The 15,608-nt window shown below is 36.3% G+C and overlaps 1 protein-coding gene across 1 annotated transcript in view; it reads left to right on the forward strand.

The window, feature by feature from the left end:
• Positions 1-15,608, forward strand: part of CAPRIN1 (cell cycle associated protein 1) — a 30,708-nt gene that overhangs the window by 9,179 nt on the left and 5,921 nt on the right. Inside the window, exons 4-15 of the mRNA XM_019616078.2 lie at positions 321-407; positions 2,646-2,884; positions 3,002-3,084; positions 4,946-5,083; positions 6,359-6,411; positions 6,498-6,584; positions 10,549-10,704; positions 11,563-11,671; positions 12,133-12,194; positions 13,185-13,295; positions 13,563-13,712; positions 13,917-14,067. Coding sequence (XP_019471623.1) covers positions 321-407; positions 2,646-2,884; positions 3,002-3,084; positions 4,946-5,083; positions 6,359-6,411; positions 6,498-6,584; positions 10,549-10,704; positions 11,563-11,671; positions 12,133-12,194; positions 13,185-13,295; positions 13,563-13,712; positions 13,917-14,067 — 1,426 coding nt within the window. The remainder of the gene's footprint in view (positions 1-320; positions 408-2,645; positions 2,885-3,001; positions 3,085-4,945; positions 5,084-6,358; positions 6,412-6,497; positions 6,585-10,548; positions 10,705-11,562; positions 11,672-12,132; positions 12,195-13,184; positions 13,296-13,562; positions 13,713-13,916; positions 14,068-15,608) is intronic.

Genomic DNA, 15,608 nt, shown 5'->3' on the forward strand with positions numbered 1-15,608 from the left:
AAAAGTACTCAATAGCAGTTGTAGCTGTTCATGTTACAACATTAAACTAGTGTGTCAGCATATTCATGCTTATGTTTCAGTGTACTTCCTAAGAAACAGCAGGCCCTACAGACATACAAGACAGGCACAAGTCCCTTCCATATTTTGGCCAGTGAGAGTTCAAAACTTAACACTGCTGCAGTCTGTTTAGAGATGGTTACTTGTGCAGCTGTGTCTCACTTAGAAATTGTAAGTGCAGCAAGTAGTTTTTTGGAAGCATGTATTTTGTCCTCTTTCTGATTGGTTGCTCTTTTTTTTCTTCTTTTTTTTTGCTTTTTAAGGATGCAGTGTCAAAATACCAGGAAGTGACAAATAATCTGGAATTTGCTAAAGAACTGCAGAGGAGCTTTATGGCACTGAGCCAAGATGTAAGTAAAGTGGCCCACTGTGGGCTTTCAGCTGCTGTGTGTGGCACTGGGGATTTAAGTAGTCTTTCACCAACACTGGATGCAGCAGCCTCTATTACAGAAGGTGAAATGCTCATTAAATGTATGTTTGACTACTTTCTCTTAATGTTGTATAGCTTGTGACACGTTTCTTCAAAGCCACTCCTAGATGTTTTCTGAAGCACTGCCTGAAGGTACAGGAACAAAAATATGGTGATAATTTCCTGACAGGAGAGACGTTTTTAAGACACTGATCACTGGACAGGCCTGTCATACCACACTACAGTCTGCCGCTTGTTGCCATAAGTAATTCTTTTTTTCCTGAAAGAAAAGAGGGATTTCACAGGCCTGCTTTTCTGGCAAGTGATTGAATGTTTTTATTTCCTTATGTTACTGTAGCTTATCAAGCTTCAGCAACTGTGAGCATAGCAGTTCCTTTTTCAAGATTTTTCCTGTATTAGTAATTGCAAATACAATCTGAAACTACAATATGGAACAGGTTTCAAGACTAAAATATTTTTTATAAATTATAAGGTAACTGAATACTGCCTAAAATAGATAGTCTTAGAAACTGCTGCTATGTACAGGCTGTAAAATGACAGTGTGGTCAAGAATAAGTTCTAAAATTCCAAGAAGACAATTCCAGTTACATGAGCAGCTTTTCTCTGTTCTTCATTCTTTTCAAAAGAGACAGTTCAGGCCTACTCAATATTGTTTCAAGGGAGAACTAATGCAGGTGCAAACAGAAATCATAATCCATGCCACATGAATGGAAGATTGTATATGTAGTTAGAATTGATGAGTTACAGAAAGAGCAGTAACATTGGTAGAATTCATTAAGTCACCAACGTTAAACCAGTCTGCTGCATTAACAAGTGTATTCAATTTAGGAACAAGCTGTGTGACAATTTCAAGGTCAGTCAGCACCCTGACCTTATAGGTTGCTTTCTACATTTCTCTTGGTTGTAAACTTGGAAGCTTGTAAGCCAAGCCAGTTTTTTGCTTTTCTTGCATCAGGTTTCCGTGTATGTTCATGGAACGTTAGTAACAAAGAGCTTTCTTCCTCCACAAGTATGTCCTGAAATGTTTCTTGGTCAGCAGAAAGAGGGACTCCAGGAATAAAAAGTTGATCTCTTGCTTTAAAGCTTGCTTCCAGTTGTTTCAGGTTTGAAACAATGTAGATGCTTCAGAGTGAGAGAGTTACTATCACGAGTTACGTTTTTTGGAAAAGAAGGTTAAATTTTTGTGTGCTTGGGATGAGAGCAAGTTCAATTTTGGAGGCTAGAACAAAGAATAAAAATGAAAGAAAGCCTGTGGCTCAGACTAGTAAGGCATTTCAACCAGTGTTGCAACAGCAATTGTAGAAGATATGATACAGATTACATAACAAAAATTATCTGTTCCCTGCCAGCATACATCATCCTCAAACTGAGAATGATGTAGAGTTGATTCCTTCCTGTTCCCTTTAGTATCTGTGCACCTTTTGTCTCAGAATTTGTCGTAATGCTTTTCTTAAACTTGCTGATAATAGTCTCCCCAGCCTTCATGGCAAAACATTCCACGAGTTCCCTCCTATGAGTACTTTTATTTATCTGTTTTAAGTTGACCTCCAGCTGGTTCCAGTGAATGCCTTGTACTGGCTGTGATGGGATGTGGTGAACGTTAGTGTTATCTTCTGACCTTTGTGGTCTTTTAAACAAAACAAAACAAAAAATCTGGATCACTTTTACTCCTCCAAATTGTAAAGCCTGAACATGGGCTGTAAATAGCTGTAATGCTTGTTTTAAAGGTACCTTGCTTTGTGCATTTGTTTACTTTCATCTAAATCAAAATCATTTAGACATTACAGAATAATTCATAAAGGAAGTAGATAGTATTAATCTGAGCTTGTTTCACACAGCTCCTTCGCATCTGAAACTTTATACATTGTGGCTGCAGTTGCTTGACTAAACTACTCAGAAGTTATGCAGAGAAATACAGACTTCAGATAAGAATATAATCAAAATCCAATGTAGTGTAAGGTTTGTGGCATCGATTCTAAAATTTGGTTTAATTTGCAGGCGTTTGACTTTGCTTGAAAGATACTTTTCATGCTTCACTGATACTCTGCTGTAACATCAGATTGTTAAGGAGCGGTTTGACATCCATCTTTACTTGCCAATAAAATACGTTTTCAATGTTTTTTTGTTTTTTTTTTAATTCCTTTTTGATTCTGAACAGATCCAGAAAACAATAAAAAAGACAGCTCGCAGGGAGCAGCTGATGAGAGAAGAGGCTGAGCAGAAGCGTTTAAAGACTGTGCTGGAGCTGCAGTTTATTTTGGACAAGTTGGGTGATGACGAAGTGCGCAGTGACTTGAAACAAGGATCAAATGGAGTCCCAGTACTGACAGAGGAGGAACTGACAATGCTGGATGAATTTTACAAGCTAGTTTATCCTGAAAGAGACATGAACATGAGGTAAGCTTATAGGAAAGTACTTTCCTTTATAATTGTTGTTCAGTTAATGGTATTTATTTATTTTGTGATTAAATTACTACAAGCTTAGTAAGAAATTAACTCTTATTAATTTTTAAGGTTGAATGAGCAGTATGAGCAAGCATCTGTTCACCTGTGGGACTTACTGGAAGGGAAGGAAAAACCTGTTTGTGGAACAACCTGTAAGTATAGTCTGTTTGAAAGAGTGCACTGAATTTGTGCTTGACCTAAATTACAGTGTCTGATGTAAAAGAATTCTGATAGTTAAATGTCTTTCCGGCATTTTATTGTTGCTGCTTTTTCTCAAACACTGCCTAGATTGTATTGGAATAACTCACTGAAGTACAAACTTTGTGTGTACGGTATTTTTTTTGCTGATGCAGCATTGCTCAGTATTTAAGCATAGTCCATTCCTACTGTTTCAGCAGAATTTAACTGCTGTTGATGCTTTGTAGCAATTCTTTGTTTTCTGGAAACATTTGTATGGACCAGGAGCTTAGACAGCAACATCATCTAATATATAAGCTGGCACAACCTTATTTAGTGTGATGGGCTACTCAGCCCTGTCCCTTCCTACAAAAACATTTTTATTTCTGACCTAATTTTAAACAATTAACTAACTGTAAATTGATGCATGATTATTTGTTTTCTTGTATAAATGTCAATTTCCACAAATACTTAGCTTTTAACATTATGACATTATATATTAAAAAAATGGCTGCGTTAGACAGTTACCTATTTCTTTTGAAGTCTCAACTGGAAGGTTGTAGGGAAGATTGTCCTTCTTAGTTAAAACTGCTTTTCTCATTTGCTTTTTAAAATTCCAATCATTCTTGCTATGCTGCAGCAATTTTAAGCTGTTGGAAGAGCTTTTGTTTGCAGTGATCTAACTTACTTTACTGAGGGAATGATACACAGAAGTTATAAATATTTTGGCTCTAATGAATATAAGACTTGTCTTATTAGTGTCAGAACAGGAAACCTCAAACCATTTACACAGTTAAAATGAAATTTTATGAGGAGATACCTTTTTTTTTTTTTTTTTCCCAGTTAATACAAACCTTTGAGACTTAAGGTTATTGCAAAACAAATGGTGTTGGATCATTGTGAGAGCCAGTAGATGTGTAGTATTTCTTTTTGGGAGAGAAAATAAGGAAAGAAAAAGTATGGGAGCAGTTTTCATGAGAGAGATGATGGTTGTGCCTTGGAGGCCTAGTCGTTTTCTTACTGGATGTTAAGAAGTTAGGCTGGGTATTATATGGATATCAGGATGAACTTTTACTGATGTCGTGGGCGATATTAATGCATTTCTGTGTTCTTCTATGTGTATTGATTCATACAGTGATAATCATCACTTGCTAGGTATGCATTGTGAATCTTCTGACTCTGTTGCTTTGTTTTTTATCTATTTTTGGGGCCTAGACAGTAGGTATTGCTGCCTTTCCAATATGGCTGTACAAATTTGTTCTAGGCTAAGATGCTGCTGCATTCATATGGGCACTGAGTGAAGTGAAGGCTTGTTCTTGTTTCACTTGCAAAGCCTGTTCTGAGTCACTACCTCAGGAGAAGAATCTTTGTGATGTTGGTACCCGTGTAAATTAGGAGTGACTGCAGCTTGAGAAATTGACTTGTAGAAAGGTTTCTTAATTAGGAAGGAGATGGGGTTGAAACTTCAGTGGGTTCCTAAAACTCTTCTGAGTCAAAACTAAGCAACCAGAGACTTTTGAAATAGTAGTAAAAGTATACTTGAATTTGAAAACCTTACACTGATTTCAAAGTGTTTCATTAGTCTTCTGAAGGGTATTGCATATTCTTCTATTTGCCCTTTCAGATTTTTGTCTGAATTAAAGCAGATAGTATGTTTATTGAATATGATCTAGTAATACAGATGGTAGTTCTGTAATAGTAATTTCTGTGGACAGGCAGCAATGTCTTCCTAGTGAAAGGGCAGTAAAATGTACTTGGGATCTTCGGGAAGAAAGGGAAACGTGTAGGATAAGGATTAGAGTTCAGGGACTGTTAATTTTTAACTTCTTTTCTCAGATAAAGCCCTAAAAGAGGTTGTTGAACGTATTCTTCAAACTAGCTACTTTGATAGCACCCATAACCATCAGAACGGATTATGTGAGGAAGAAGAGGCAGCACCCACACCTGCAGTAGAAGACACTGTAGCAGAAGGTGGTAAGAATGTGAAGATCCCCTGTTTTCTGGCATGTTTCTGCTGTACTGTCAAGTCTCTTTGGACTCATCAGACTAATTAAATTGCAAATGTGATTTTATGTACTAAGAGTTTTGAATAGAAATGTAATTACCGGATTATCACATACACAAACAGCTGGGCAATATATATAGGGACAGTCAACCACTTGTTAGATCCTGTTCTGAGACATGAGAAAAGAAGAACAGAGCAGTGTTTCAGAAGAGTTCTGTAAGGGTTACTCTTGCTAGCTACTGTTCTGGAAGGACCATAATCCTTTCTAATGATCACACTGTTAAATGTCCTCAGTTACGCACGAGGAAAGGCTGGCTATTGTAGCTGTGGAGCATCAGCTGAATGGAGAAACAAAGTCACTTGGTAGGATGTCTTTTTGAACACATCCTTCAGTATTTGTCCAGTTTGTCACTTGCTGAAAGAAGAACCGAAGCCAAAATGAAATGATTTAGAAGCAGTTTTGTGCAGATGAGATCATTTCCAACATCTTTCCTATTTTTTTCCTGTTGAACTTGTGCTTTACAAACTCTCAGAACATTTTGTTTGTAATATTGAAACTATCAAAGATCTAAGTACTAGCTGCTGGAACCTTTCCATTTTGCTGTAATTCCATCACTTAGTCCCTTTTTTAGAAGGGAGAAGTATTTGAAGTAGGGAATGTTTACGTGCAAGGGTTCCATACTTGAAGAAAAAATTCCTGCCTTTTTTTTTTTTTTTTCCCTTTTGAATATGCTGTGGAGGATAATAAATTTGGAGGTAGCAGAATGTAATTCTTCATAGTAAGAGTTTTATGTGAGTTGTTACATTTTGTTTTGTTAATTATTTTCAAAACTTCAGAAATCTTTGGTAGTGCTTAGTTCTCTGTTCTGACATTCTTTTCTTCATTCTGAGAAAGATGTTTCTTATTTTATCTGCCTTTTATCATTAGGTTTGTTTCTGAGCCCAGCAGATACTTAACTATAGAAGTTATGTTGAGATCTAATTTCAGATCTAATTAGAATCCTGTTTGCCTAAAGGTGTGTGATGAAGCAACTCTTTCCTTATTGTATAGCAGGCTTCTAATATTAGGTATTAACATAAGTGTAAATGTGCATGTTCATTCTTACACCTAGTTGTTCTTCCTGTATACTAGCTATCTTCCTGTCTTCAGAGTATGTTTTTGATCATGTAAATCTAGTCTTTAATGTCTTGTGGGCTGTTTTTTGTTTGTTTTCCTTTGCATAAATGGTCTGTTTTATTCACAGAACCTGATCCAGCAGAAGAATTTGCTGAACCTACTGAAGTTGAATCGACTGAGGTATTACTCACTAGAAAGATTGTCATTTTATGCAGCTTTAATGCCACTTACTTTTACTTTCATACCCTTTCTTATTTTTATTTTAGTATGTAAACAGACAATTCATGGCAGAGACTCAGTTCAGCAGTAGTGAGAAGGAACAGGTAGATGAGTGGACAGTTGAAACGGTTGAGGTAAGATCTTGTGTACTGCAGGTAAAATTGTAATCCCTGTTTCTGCTGACTCACAGTTCATGATGAGTTATAGTATTTCACCCTCTCTCCCTTAACATGTATAAAAGTATATATTTAAATAGGCTTGAAATGACTACTCACCCTTCAATTGTATATTTAGCTCAGGAGTAACTAAAATAAAAACAATGCAGCCTGGCTAAGTCTGTGGAGGTCTTGCTTTGTTCAGTACTGGCTTGCGGGGAAAATGCAGGGTAAAGGTTTGGACTTAAAAACAATTTTTTTTGGAAGAGCTTTTTTTCTGTTTGTTCTTCTAAGATGACTTTTGTGCCAACAAAACATAAGCTTATCTGCTGACAGCTTGGTGTAGTTGTGTTTCATTGTGCAGTTCCATAGAGATCAAGTGGAAAAATAATACCTCAGTTAATAACTACTCCAAATTGCATACATGTATTATAGCATTAAAATACACCTGTATGTACATTTCTGCTTTCAGTACAGTACTTGATATGTTTAACTCATTGCTACTTGGCAGTTGAGTGATTGTTTTGTGATTTTTCTGGTACATTGCTGTTGGGATCTTAGTTCAGTGATTTAGGCTCTAGACTCTGCTATGTGTACAAGTTGGCTGTTCTGTTATATTGAAATGTGTCCTTCATGCATTGAAAAAATCACATGGGGTCACTGAAATAGCTGGCATGTTGGACCTTGGTTTGTATGTATCTGTTAGGACCAAATATCAGCAACACCTTTCAGATGCTGGAGATATATTTTTTGAGTCAACATAGTTTTCTGCAGCAGCAAATTCCAGAAGGTGACTTCTAAGGACTCTCTTCCTTGGTGCCTTTAGGTTCTTAAAGTGTTGGAGTGGAATAAAGTATTCATCATCTCTTTAAATTATGAAAAATAATACAATAATAATAATAGGATGGATGTGAACCTCCTGTAACTAACTTGGCCATGTATGTGAAAGATTTTAGCAGTACCTTTTCACACTATTCCATTCTTCCACTTAAACATACTCTACAATACCATTGCTATTGAATATGGTTCAAGAAACCTCTTGAAAACTAGAGAAATCTTTCAGAAAGAACCATTCTAGGGATGTCAGATTGTGGTATTCTTAGGAGACACAGAAGTTTAATGTTGAAGCCTGACTGGCTTCAGTCTGTCTTGAGGCATAATCACATCTGTGTTTATACCAAGTGTGCAGTGTAGATCAGAGGTTTTCTGTAGTCCGTAAGGTAAGTAGTATGAATGAAGACATGAGAGTATAGGAATTGTCATTGTGATTGAAACTTGGTGTGCTTCCTTGAGCTCTTCAAGTATTAAGACTGTATTACACAGTAATAATAAACATCTTAAATTTAATCTTTCTGTGGTATACTTTTCAGTTTGAGAGGTGACAATATCTGACATGATGTGGGCCTTTCATAAGTTCTAAATTAAAGAATTTGTTTTTGAATTCTTTTCTTTGGATGTCTTCTATTGGTAACAGTGCTTTTTTGCTCTGTGATTATTTTTTTTTCCTTCTGCTCTCTTTTGTCATAAGTACCCAAATCTGTGTATTCTAATATGTAAGTTATTTGAGGTTTAGAATATGGAATGTTGGATGAAGATGTGTGTATTGCGGGTAAATCTAGAAACTGTCCTGTGACTAACAAAGGAGGTGTCGTTTGGGTTGGGTTGTGGTCTCGTTAAGCTTCTGTTTTTTCATCTCCTTTTGTTCTTTGGCCCCCCTTCATCATCTTAGTTAGCTCTGCCTACTGAATAGCTTGTCATACAGTTTGATGAGTCAAATATTACTACACTGTGGAGAAATTCAGTTTCTTCTTGATGTTCTCTCTACCCTGGGATGAAGGGAGATACGCAGCAGCTGGGTAATAATTGGCTTTTTTTTTTTTTAATAATGGTGCTTTTTAAATTAATGATCCTTATGTTTGAGTAGTTTTCATGCAGTGGACAGCATTTAAATAGCCATTAACTTTAGAGCTACAGCCTTATATTGGCAGAAGATTAGTTTATTAGGTTTGTCCAGCTGTTAGGCTTACAATAGGGTAAAGTACTTGGTAGTATTAATAATTCTAAATGAACAGCTTCCTTTAATGGTATAAGATTTGAAAGAAGGTGGAAAATACTAAGAGTCTTCTGAAGTTATGGCTGCAATATTTGTGAAAAAGTAAAACCAATAAAATTGTTCCTATTCTGTGTTTTTTATTATTGCAAAAGCTGTTTTTTTCATGAAGATATTAAATGCTTTTGAGTGATTTGGACTTCATAAATTGAGCAATAACATCTTCTAGTAGTAATTACATTGGTGGTGAGTAGCTGCTAGTTTTCCTCCTGGGTTCCATCTAGTCATCTGGTTGGCTCTTTTCCTTTTCTTTCATTTTAAAGCTTTGTAATATGAAAAGACCATATATGTACTGTAGATAACATTTTCAAAAATACTTTTTTCATTCATGGGGCTTTCTTACTTAGCAGTAGCCCATAATTTGCAGCTGGGGGATGATAGTGTAATAAACTGGAGTTGTCATGCTTGTTTTCCAGTGTTGACAGCCTTAGGATATATTTCCATGGGAATTCTCCAAAGAATTTCTTGTTGTATGACTGATAGAAGAGAGCTTGGTATGAAGGGGCTCACAAAGAAGAATGCAGAGTTGTAGCTGGCTTTTTACATTTGTCAAAAGATTTATCTTTTTTTTTTTAATCATAGGCTATTAGGGATTTGAAGAAAAGATCCACTGCAGTTTGTCAGATGCTTATGTGTGCAAAATACAACATGAGAACCATGCATATCTGAGCAAGGGATGGTCGTGTTGGAAGATGCGTGAGGTTTCTTTGAGAAGTTTTCAAAAAATAAATTCTGGGCTATGAGGGTGGATTGAGGAAGCTCAAGTTTAAAGTTCAGACCGTTGATAATAGGACAGGTCTTGTGCCTCACTGTGACTGCTGCACAAAATGTCTTCCGAAAGTCTTGTGAGAATCCAGCTGTTTTTGGTAAATCTAATTATTTTGAACTTCCAGATGCATATATGATAATTTAAATCCTGTTCTACTGTAAATTTTAGCTTTGCTTGTATATTTAGAAGATGATTATTAGTTAAGCTCATGGGAGTAAAGAAGCAGTAGACAAATTCTTGACAGTATCTTCTGAAAGGATATTTGTTGATGTGAACGCAGATTGCAAATGGTGCTAGGAGTTACCTAGAAAGCAAAACTGGTTAGAAAAGCAGAACTGCTACAACTTCTTGTGCACTTCACTTCAATCATCCTTGTAACAATCTGTTTTTAAACTACTTGATGATGGCTATGTTTACAGGCTCATACTCAGCTTTCCTAGTTGCTCTGTTATCTTCAGTATGGTGGTACTTGAAAGCTTCTAGCTGTTTGTCTTCTCTTTGTTTACATTTGACTGGTAAATGCCGTCTGCTGTCCTGTTTAAGGAAGTTCTTACTATTTTTCAGTCTCTGAGCTTTCTTGACTGCTGGGAGTTGTACTGCTTCAGGGCTTGTCTTGTAGTGTTTCCACCAGATGGTGCAGTCTGCTGTTCTCTGAGACCATAAATTAGATAAGCTGGGGTAATGCTTGAGAAAGACATAGGCATGGACTCACAAGTTCAGACTCTGTTTATGTTTACTAAAAAGATATAAGAAAATAATTGTGTTCCACGTGTTGATATTTCTGAATCTTGCTTTTCACTGACTTTCTTTGAACTTCCAAGATAACTGACTTTGTTAAATCCCATGCTAAAAGATGCTTATCTATAACATTATAACAGTGCTAATGAATCTAAGCCATCTAAGCTTTCAAACCTTATGAATTGCACAGATTACTTCTGTTGGAGAATAGCATTTTTCTTTAAGAACACTATAGTAACTATGTCCATAGTGAATAAATGTTTCTTGTACCGCTGTCTTAACATTGTTACGTTAAGCTGAAATTTCAGTTGTTTGTTTCTTACTAGGTTGTAAATTCACTGCAGCAACAAACACAAGCTACATCTCCTCCAGTTCCTGAACCTCATACACTCACTACTGTGGCTCAAGCAGATCCTCTTGTTAGAAGACAGAGAGTACAGGACCTTATGGCCCAGATGCAGGGTCCATATAACTTCATGCAGGTATGGTGAAGCTCCTGTGGTATTCACAAGTGAAAAAACAAAATAACTCCTTCAGTCTGGCTTCTAGTTATTTGAAGAGCCTGGTGTAGATTAGCTGAAAAATACAATGGTCTTAAAAACCTTACAGTGCTGTATGGCAGTGTCTCAAAAGTCACAAACCTGTATTGCTGTTAAAGTACAATGAAAATGCTATTAAGCTTTTCATTCTTTGTCCTCAACAGAGAGGGTGAAAAGCTGTGGACATAGGAGTAGGTACTGTATTGTGTCTCAGTGAGACAGCTATAAAATAGCTTTTCTTTAAGCAAGCTTAAAATTTTGAAATAATTCTACCAAACTTTGGATAGTTTTTTGAAGACTTTCTAAAACAAGGTTTCCTGAAGTTTCTAGCATCTTTTAACCTCTAAAATTGTAACCAACTAGAAATGCATTGGGAATTAAGTGAATGTATCAGGAAAAGCTTATCTTTTTACTCCATAAAGAAAGTAATCAACTCGATAACAAAGAGGCATACGCTTAACTTTGTTGGGTTTTTGGTTTGGTTTGTTTTTTTTTCATACAAAGTGAAAATGCTAATTTTGGGTAAAGAATAAAGGACCAGATCATCTCCTGTTCTTCCTGCCTCCAGTTGTTATTTTGTGAAATAAGCTCTAATATGTATATGGGCTGAATTTTCATTTTGATAAATATTTTAGGAGTTCTTAGCATCTTAATTTAAAACATATGGCAAAACTAGCTATTGCCTAACTGTGAGCCTAGGCTTCCTTTATTGTGACCTGGTCATTTCTAAAGTCTAAACACTAATCTTTTAAAAATCCAATAAACTGGATTTAATTCTTGTATTACTGTTTCTATTCCAAGGACTCCATGCTGGAGTTTGAGAACCAGACACTTGATCCTGCCATTGTATCTGCACAGCCCATGAATCCAGCACAGAATTTGGACATGCCACAAATGGTCTGCCCTCCAGGTTTGTAATGGAAAAAACTAAATACAAATACTGGGGAAGCCTGCAAGTCATCTATTAGAAATGTTTCAGTTACTGTTATGTTGAAGAGATAATCGTGAGTAGTATAGCAGTATGCTTTAGGTGTGTTGCAAAGAAATTTGATTGTACTTCTGAGGTGTACTGTTAATAGACGTTGGATCTTCACTTACTGCTAGTTGGAACATACTAATTTTTTTTTAATGGATGAAATATATTTTTGCTTCATCTTTTGGAAACTGCTGGGTTATTTTGGATGCCTGAAGGGAAAAAAATGTACTTTGTATGGAAAAGATAATTGGTATTTTGAATGTAGTTTTGCCAAGCTAGGGGAATACTTACCTACAATGATGAGGTCTCAAAAACCTGAATGAGATTAAGACTGTAATGCTGTTCTTTAAAAGGTTTTAGTGTAGCATGTAGTAAGTGAAATTATTTTATTTCAGTTCATACTGAGTCAAGACTTGCCCAGCCTAATCAAGTTCCTGTGCAACCAGAAGCTACACAGGTAAAATGTTTAGTAAACTGTATTTTGTAGTTAAAATTTAATTTAGTTTTGCTTAGTGTTACAGGATATATATAATTCCTATCTGTAGCAGAAACACAAAGCTGAAGTTCAAAGGTGGTCTTTATTAAATTGTTACTATTTATTTAGAGGAAGCATTGTTTGGAATACTGCTATGTAGTCATTCTAATACATATAGTTTTAGATTTCTCTTCATTTTCTTCAAGATGGATTAATAATTTGATATGTCAATTTTCACCTTGTAGTTTTCTCTCCATGTTAAGCTATGTCAAGTAGTATTTTTAATTTAGATAAAAGCATGTGACTTTTTATTTGCTTATTTGCAACAGAAATGTCAACAGAATCACGGTCTGTATCTGTTCGAGTGATGATCAGACTAAAAGCAGATTTTGTAGCTTAACTAAATAGGTTTTGTTTTTGTTTTTGACTTGTTCTGTTAAGAAATTCATCCCAGTTGCTTGCCTGGATAATATTCAATACTGGAGTTAGAGAGCAGTCAGAGTAAATTTAAATGCTGTTTTCAGTTGAGCTCCTGCATTTCCTGTTTAAGTGGGGTTCCTTGTTTCTGCAATGCATACATGATATATTTTCCTTTTCTTCATGATGTCTCAGTTTCTTACTGAAAGCTCTGGTGATAACAGAAGTAATAAATAAGAACTTCCTGATTTTCTGTTAAGTATGTATGACATCTCTGGCATTAAGGCAGATACGTGTCCAGCTGATTAATAAGTACCCACAGAAGAAAGTTTGGTAGGGGGTGGGGTGATATGATGAGTCAGGCTATGTCAAGATGAGGTGTGTAGAGCTCTGCTAGTTAAGAAGTAGTAAATTTTTAATGGTTGTAAAGTTTTGCTGAATACATAGTTTCACTAAAGAGTACCTGTGATGCATTCCAGAGTTCTTAGATACCTGTGATACGAGTGTCTGTGAGCATCAGTTCACTTGGAGAACTTGTGGTTTTTATTTTGTCAGGTTCCCTTGGTTTCTTCTACAAGTGAGGGATATACAGCCTCCCAGCCCATGTATCAGCCTTCTCATAGCACAGAGCAGCGGCCACAGAAGGAATCAATTGACCAGATTCAGGTAAGTCTGATTTCACAGGGGTGGGAATGACTGTTTCCAGATGGGATCAATTGTTAGTCTTTGTTTATTTGAAAATCAACAGACTTTGTGATTTCAATTATTGATAGGGCTGGTTCAGTTCTTTGTAAGTTCAAAATTTTGAAACTGCCTGTCATTCATAGTGAAATGTTCACTTTCTGAAATTAAACTAAGGTCTTTGCACTCGTTTTCTTAAAGTTCTCAGTACTATTCAAAAGCTACTAAAGCGTTGTTTGTTTCAATTACTAGGCTTCAATGTCACTGAATGCAGACCAGACCCCGTCATCATCATCACTTCCCACTGCATCCCAGCCGCAAGTTTTCCAAGCTGGATCTAGCAAACCTTTGCACAGCAGTGGAATCAATGTTAATGCAGCTCCATTCCAATCCATGCAAACAGTATGTAGCAAATGAATTCTGAATTACTTTATTCTGGTAGTCATTGGCTTTGTTGTTTTTTACAGTGTTGGAATCAGTTATGTAATAGCACAAAATAGTCTTCGATTATTCTCATTTTGCAGTCTTGCATTATTTCTGCACATGATCTGATGAGAATTTATAAAAAATGGATTGGAGCAGAGAGCTATTTTTCTAACATTATAGGTATTCAACATGAATGCACCTGTTCCTCCTGTTAATGAGCCAGAAACCCTTAAGCAACAGAATCAGTACCAGGCCAGTTACAACCAGAGTTTCTCCAATCAGCCACACCAAGTAGAACAATCAGATCTTCAGCAAGAACAGCTCCAGACAGGTAAACTAACTTAGAGAAAATGAAAATGGTGATAGCTTCAGTAGAGCAGATAATCAAGGCTGTGAAGTCTTAAGATACATAGCAGAGCATGTCACACATTCTTGTTTTGCAAAAATGCTTACCTCTGGGCAATGTCTGTGTTTTGTTGCTTCGTTTTGCACTCTATAGTGTTTCTGTCTTGGTTGGACTATCCACCAAGGCATGGAATTCAGTATGTAACTCTCCAATTGTCAAAGAAATTTTGCTACCTGATTTTAGTTTTGTGTGTGTGTGTGTGTGTGTGTGTGTGTGTGTATGTATATATATATATATATGGGTTTGAAAATCACAAACGAGATTAAGGATTATTTTTGAGATGAAAGCAGTAGAGTATTTGCTCTGCTGATGTTAAAATTAAATGATTCTTAAATATGCCATAAAAAGGAAAAAAAGTTGGTTGTACTATTTCAGGTAAGTTCTAAGAAGGTAATAGTAAGCTACAATTGAGAGCAAATATAGACTGGTTCTCACAGATTGCTGAAGGTCCAAAAACATCTAGAACCTTCTACCAAAAACGTTGGACATAGTTTGAATACAGCAATCAAAATCTTTCCAAGTTATCAAGTTAAGAAAAACAAGCTCTAATATAGAGTCTTTGTGCAAAGCTGTTCTTGCAGCCCGCCTCTTACTTGACACTCGGATAAAATGTGCAGATGCAGAGGGGGATTTCATGTGGAAGATACAGGGCAGAGATGACAGTGGTGAAGTGCTAAAAGCTACTGGCGGTGTAGAGTAAGGAAAAAATGTGATCCTTCTTTGCAACTTATTTTGGTCTTGAGTCTTGTCTTCCCTGCAAGGTAGGATAAAGGTTGTATGAATGAGAAGAGGGAGAACCAGCTTTTTACTGTTTCCCTTGTACACTGTATAGCTACAAAAAAAAAAAACCCACTAGAAAAACAGCCTGGGGAACGGTGGTGTTGAAGGTGAGCCATGCAGTATTAAGTGTTTATATAGCAGTTAAGTAAATGTAACTGATGATACAAAAAAATTACGGTGGCTTTAGAACAAAACCTGCCCATGTAAAAGCCCTAAAGGATGACCACTTCTTTCTGTGATTGTGGAATGCATGGAGGTTGGGGAGACAGAGCTATACAGAACTTCAAAGCACTGTGTGGCTAAGTGAGGTTGAACTGAAGTAGTGCTTTCTGTTGAATAATGAAGCCTTGCTTTCCTGCATATGAAATGGGAGGGAGAATCTTAACACTTAAATGTTGAGATCTTGCTTTAACAATTGGTATCAAACTGAAGTTTATATCTCATTCACTCTTAGATACAGAATTCCATCTATTCTTACACTTATTGAGCCTATAATCCTTGGATTGTGTTCGTAGTCCATTTCTGATGATTCCTGTGATGTGAAGAATAATGTGGCATACCTTTTTTCAAGAAGCAAATAGTCTCAAGCTATCTGTCCAGCTTTTGCTTCTTGGTTTACATGTCCTGTAGAAGGAAAGAACCCCCAATCTGTACAGTCAAAATGGCAGCTCTGTTAAAACATTCCC

Source organism: Meleagris gallopavo, chromosome 5 (assembly GCF_000146605.3).
Source record: "Meleagris gallopavo isolate NT-WF06-2002-E0010 breed Aviagen turkey brand Nicholas breeding stock chromosome 5, Turkey_5.1, whole genome shotgun sequence".
Taxonomy (NCBI): domain Eukaryota; kingdom Metazoa; phylum Chordata; class Aves; order Galliformes; family Phasianidae; genus Meleagris; species Meleagris gallopavo.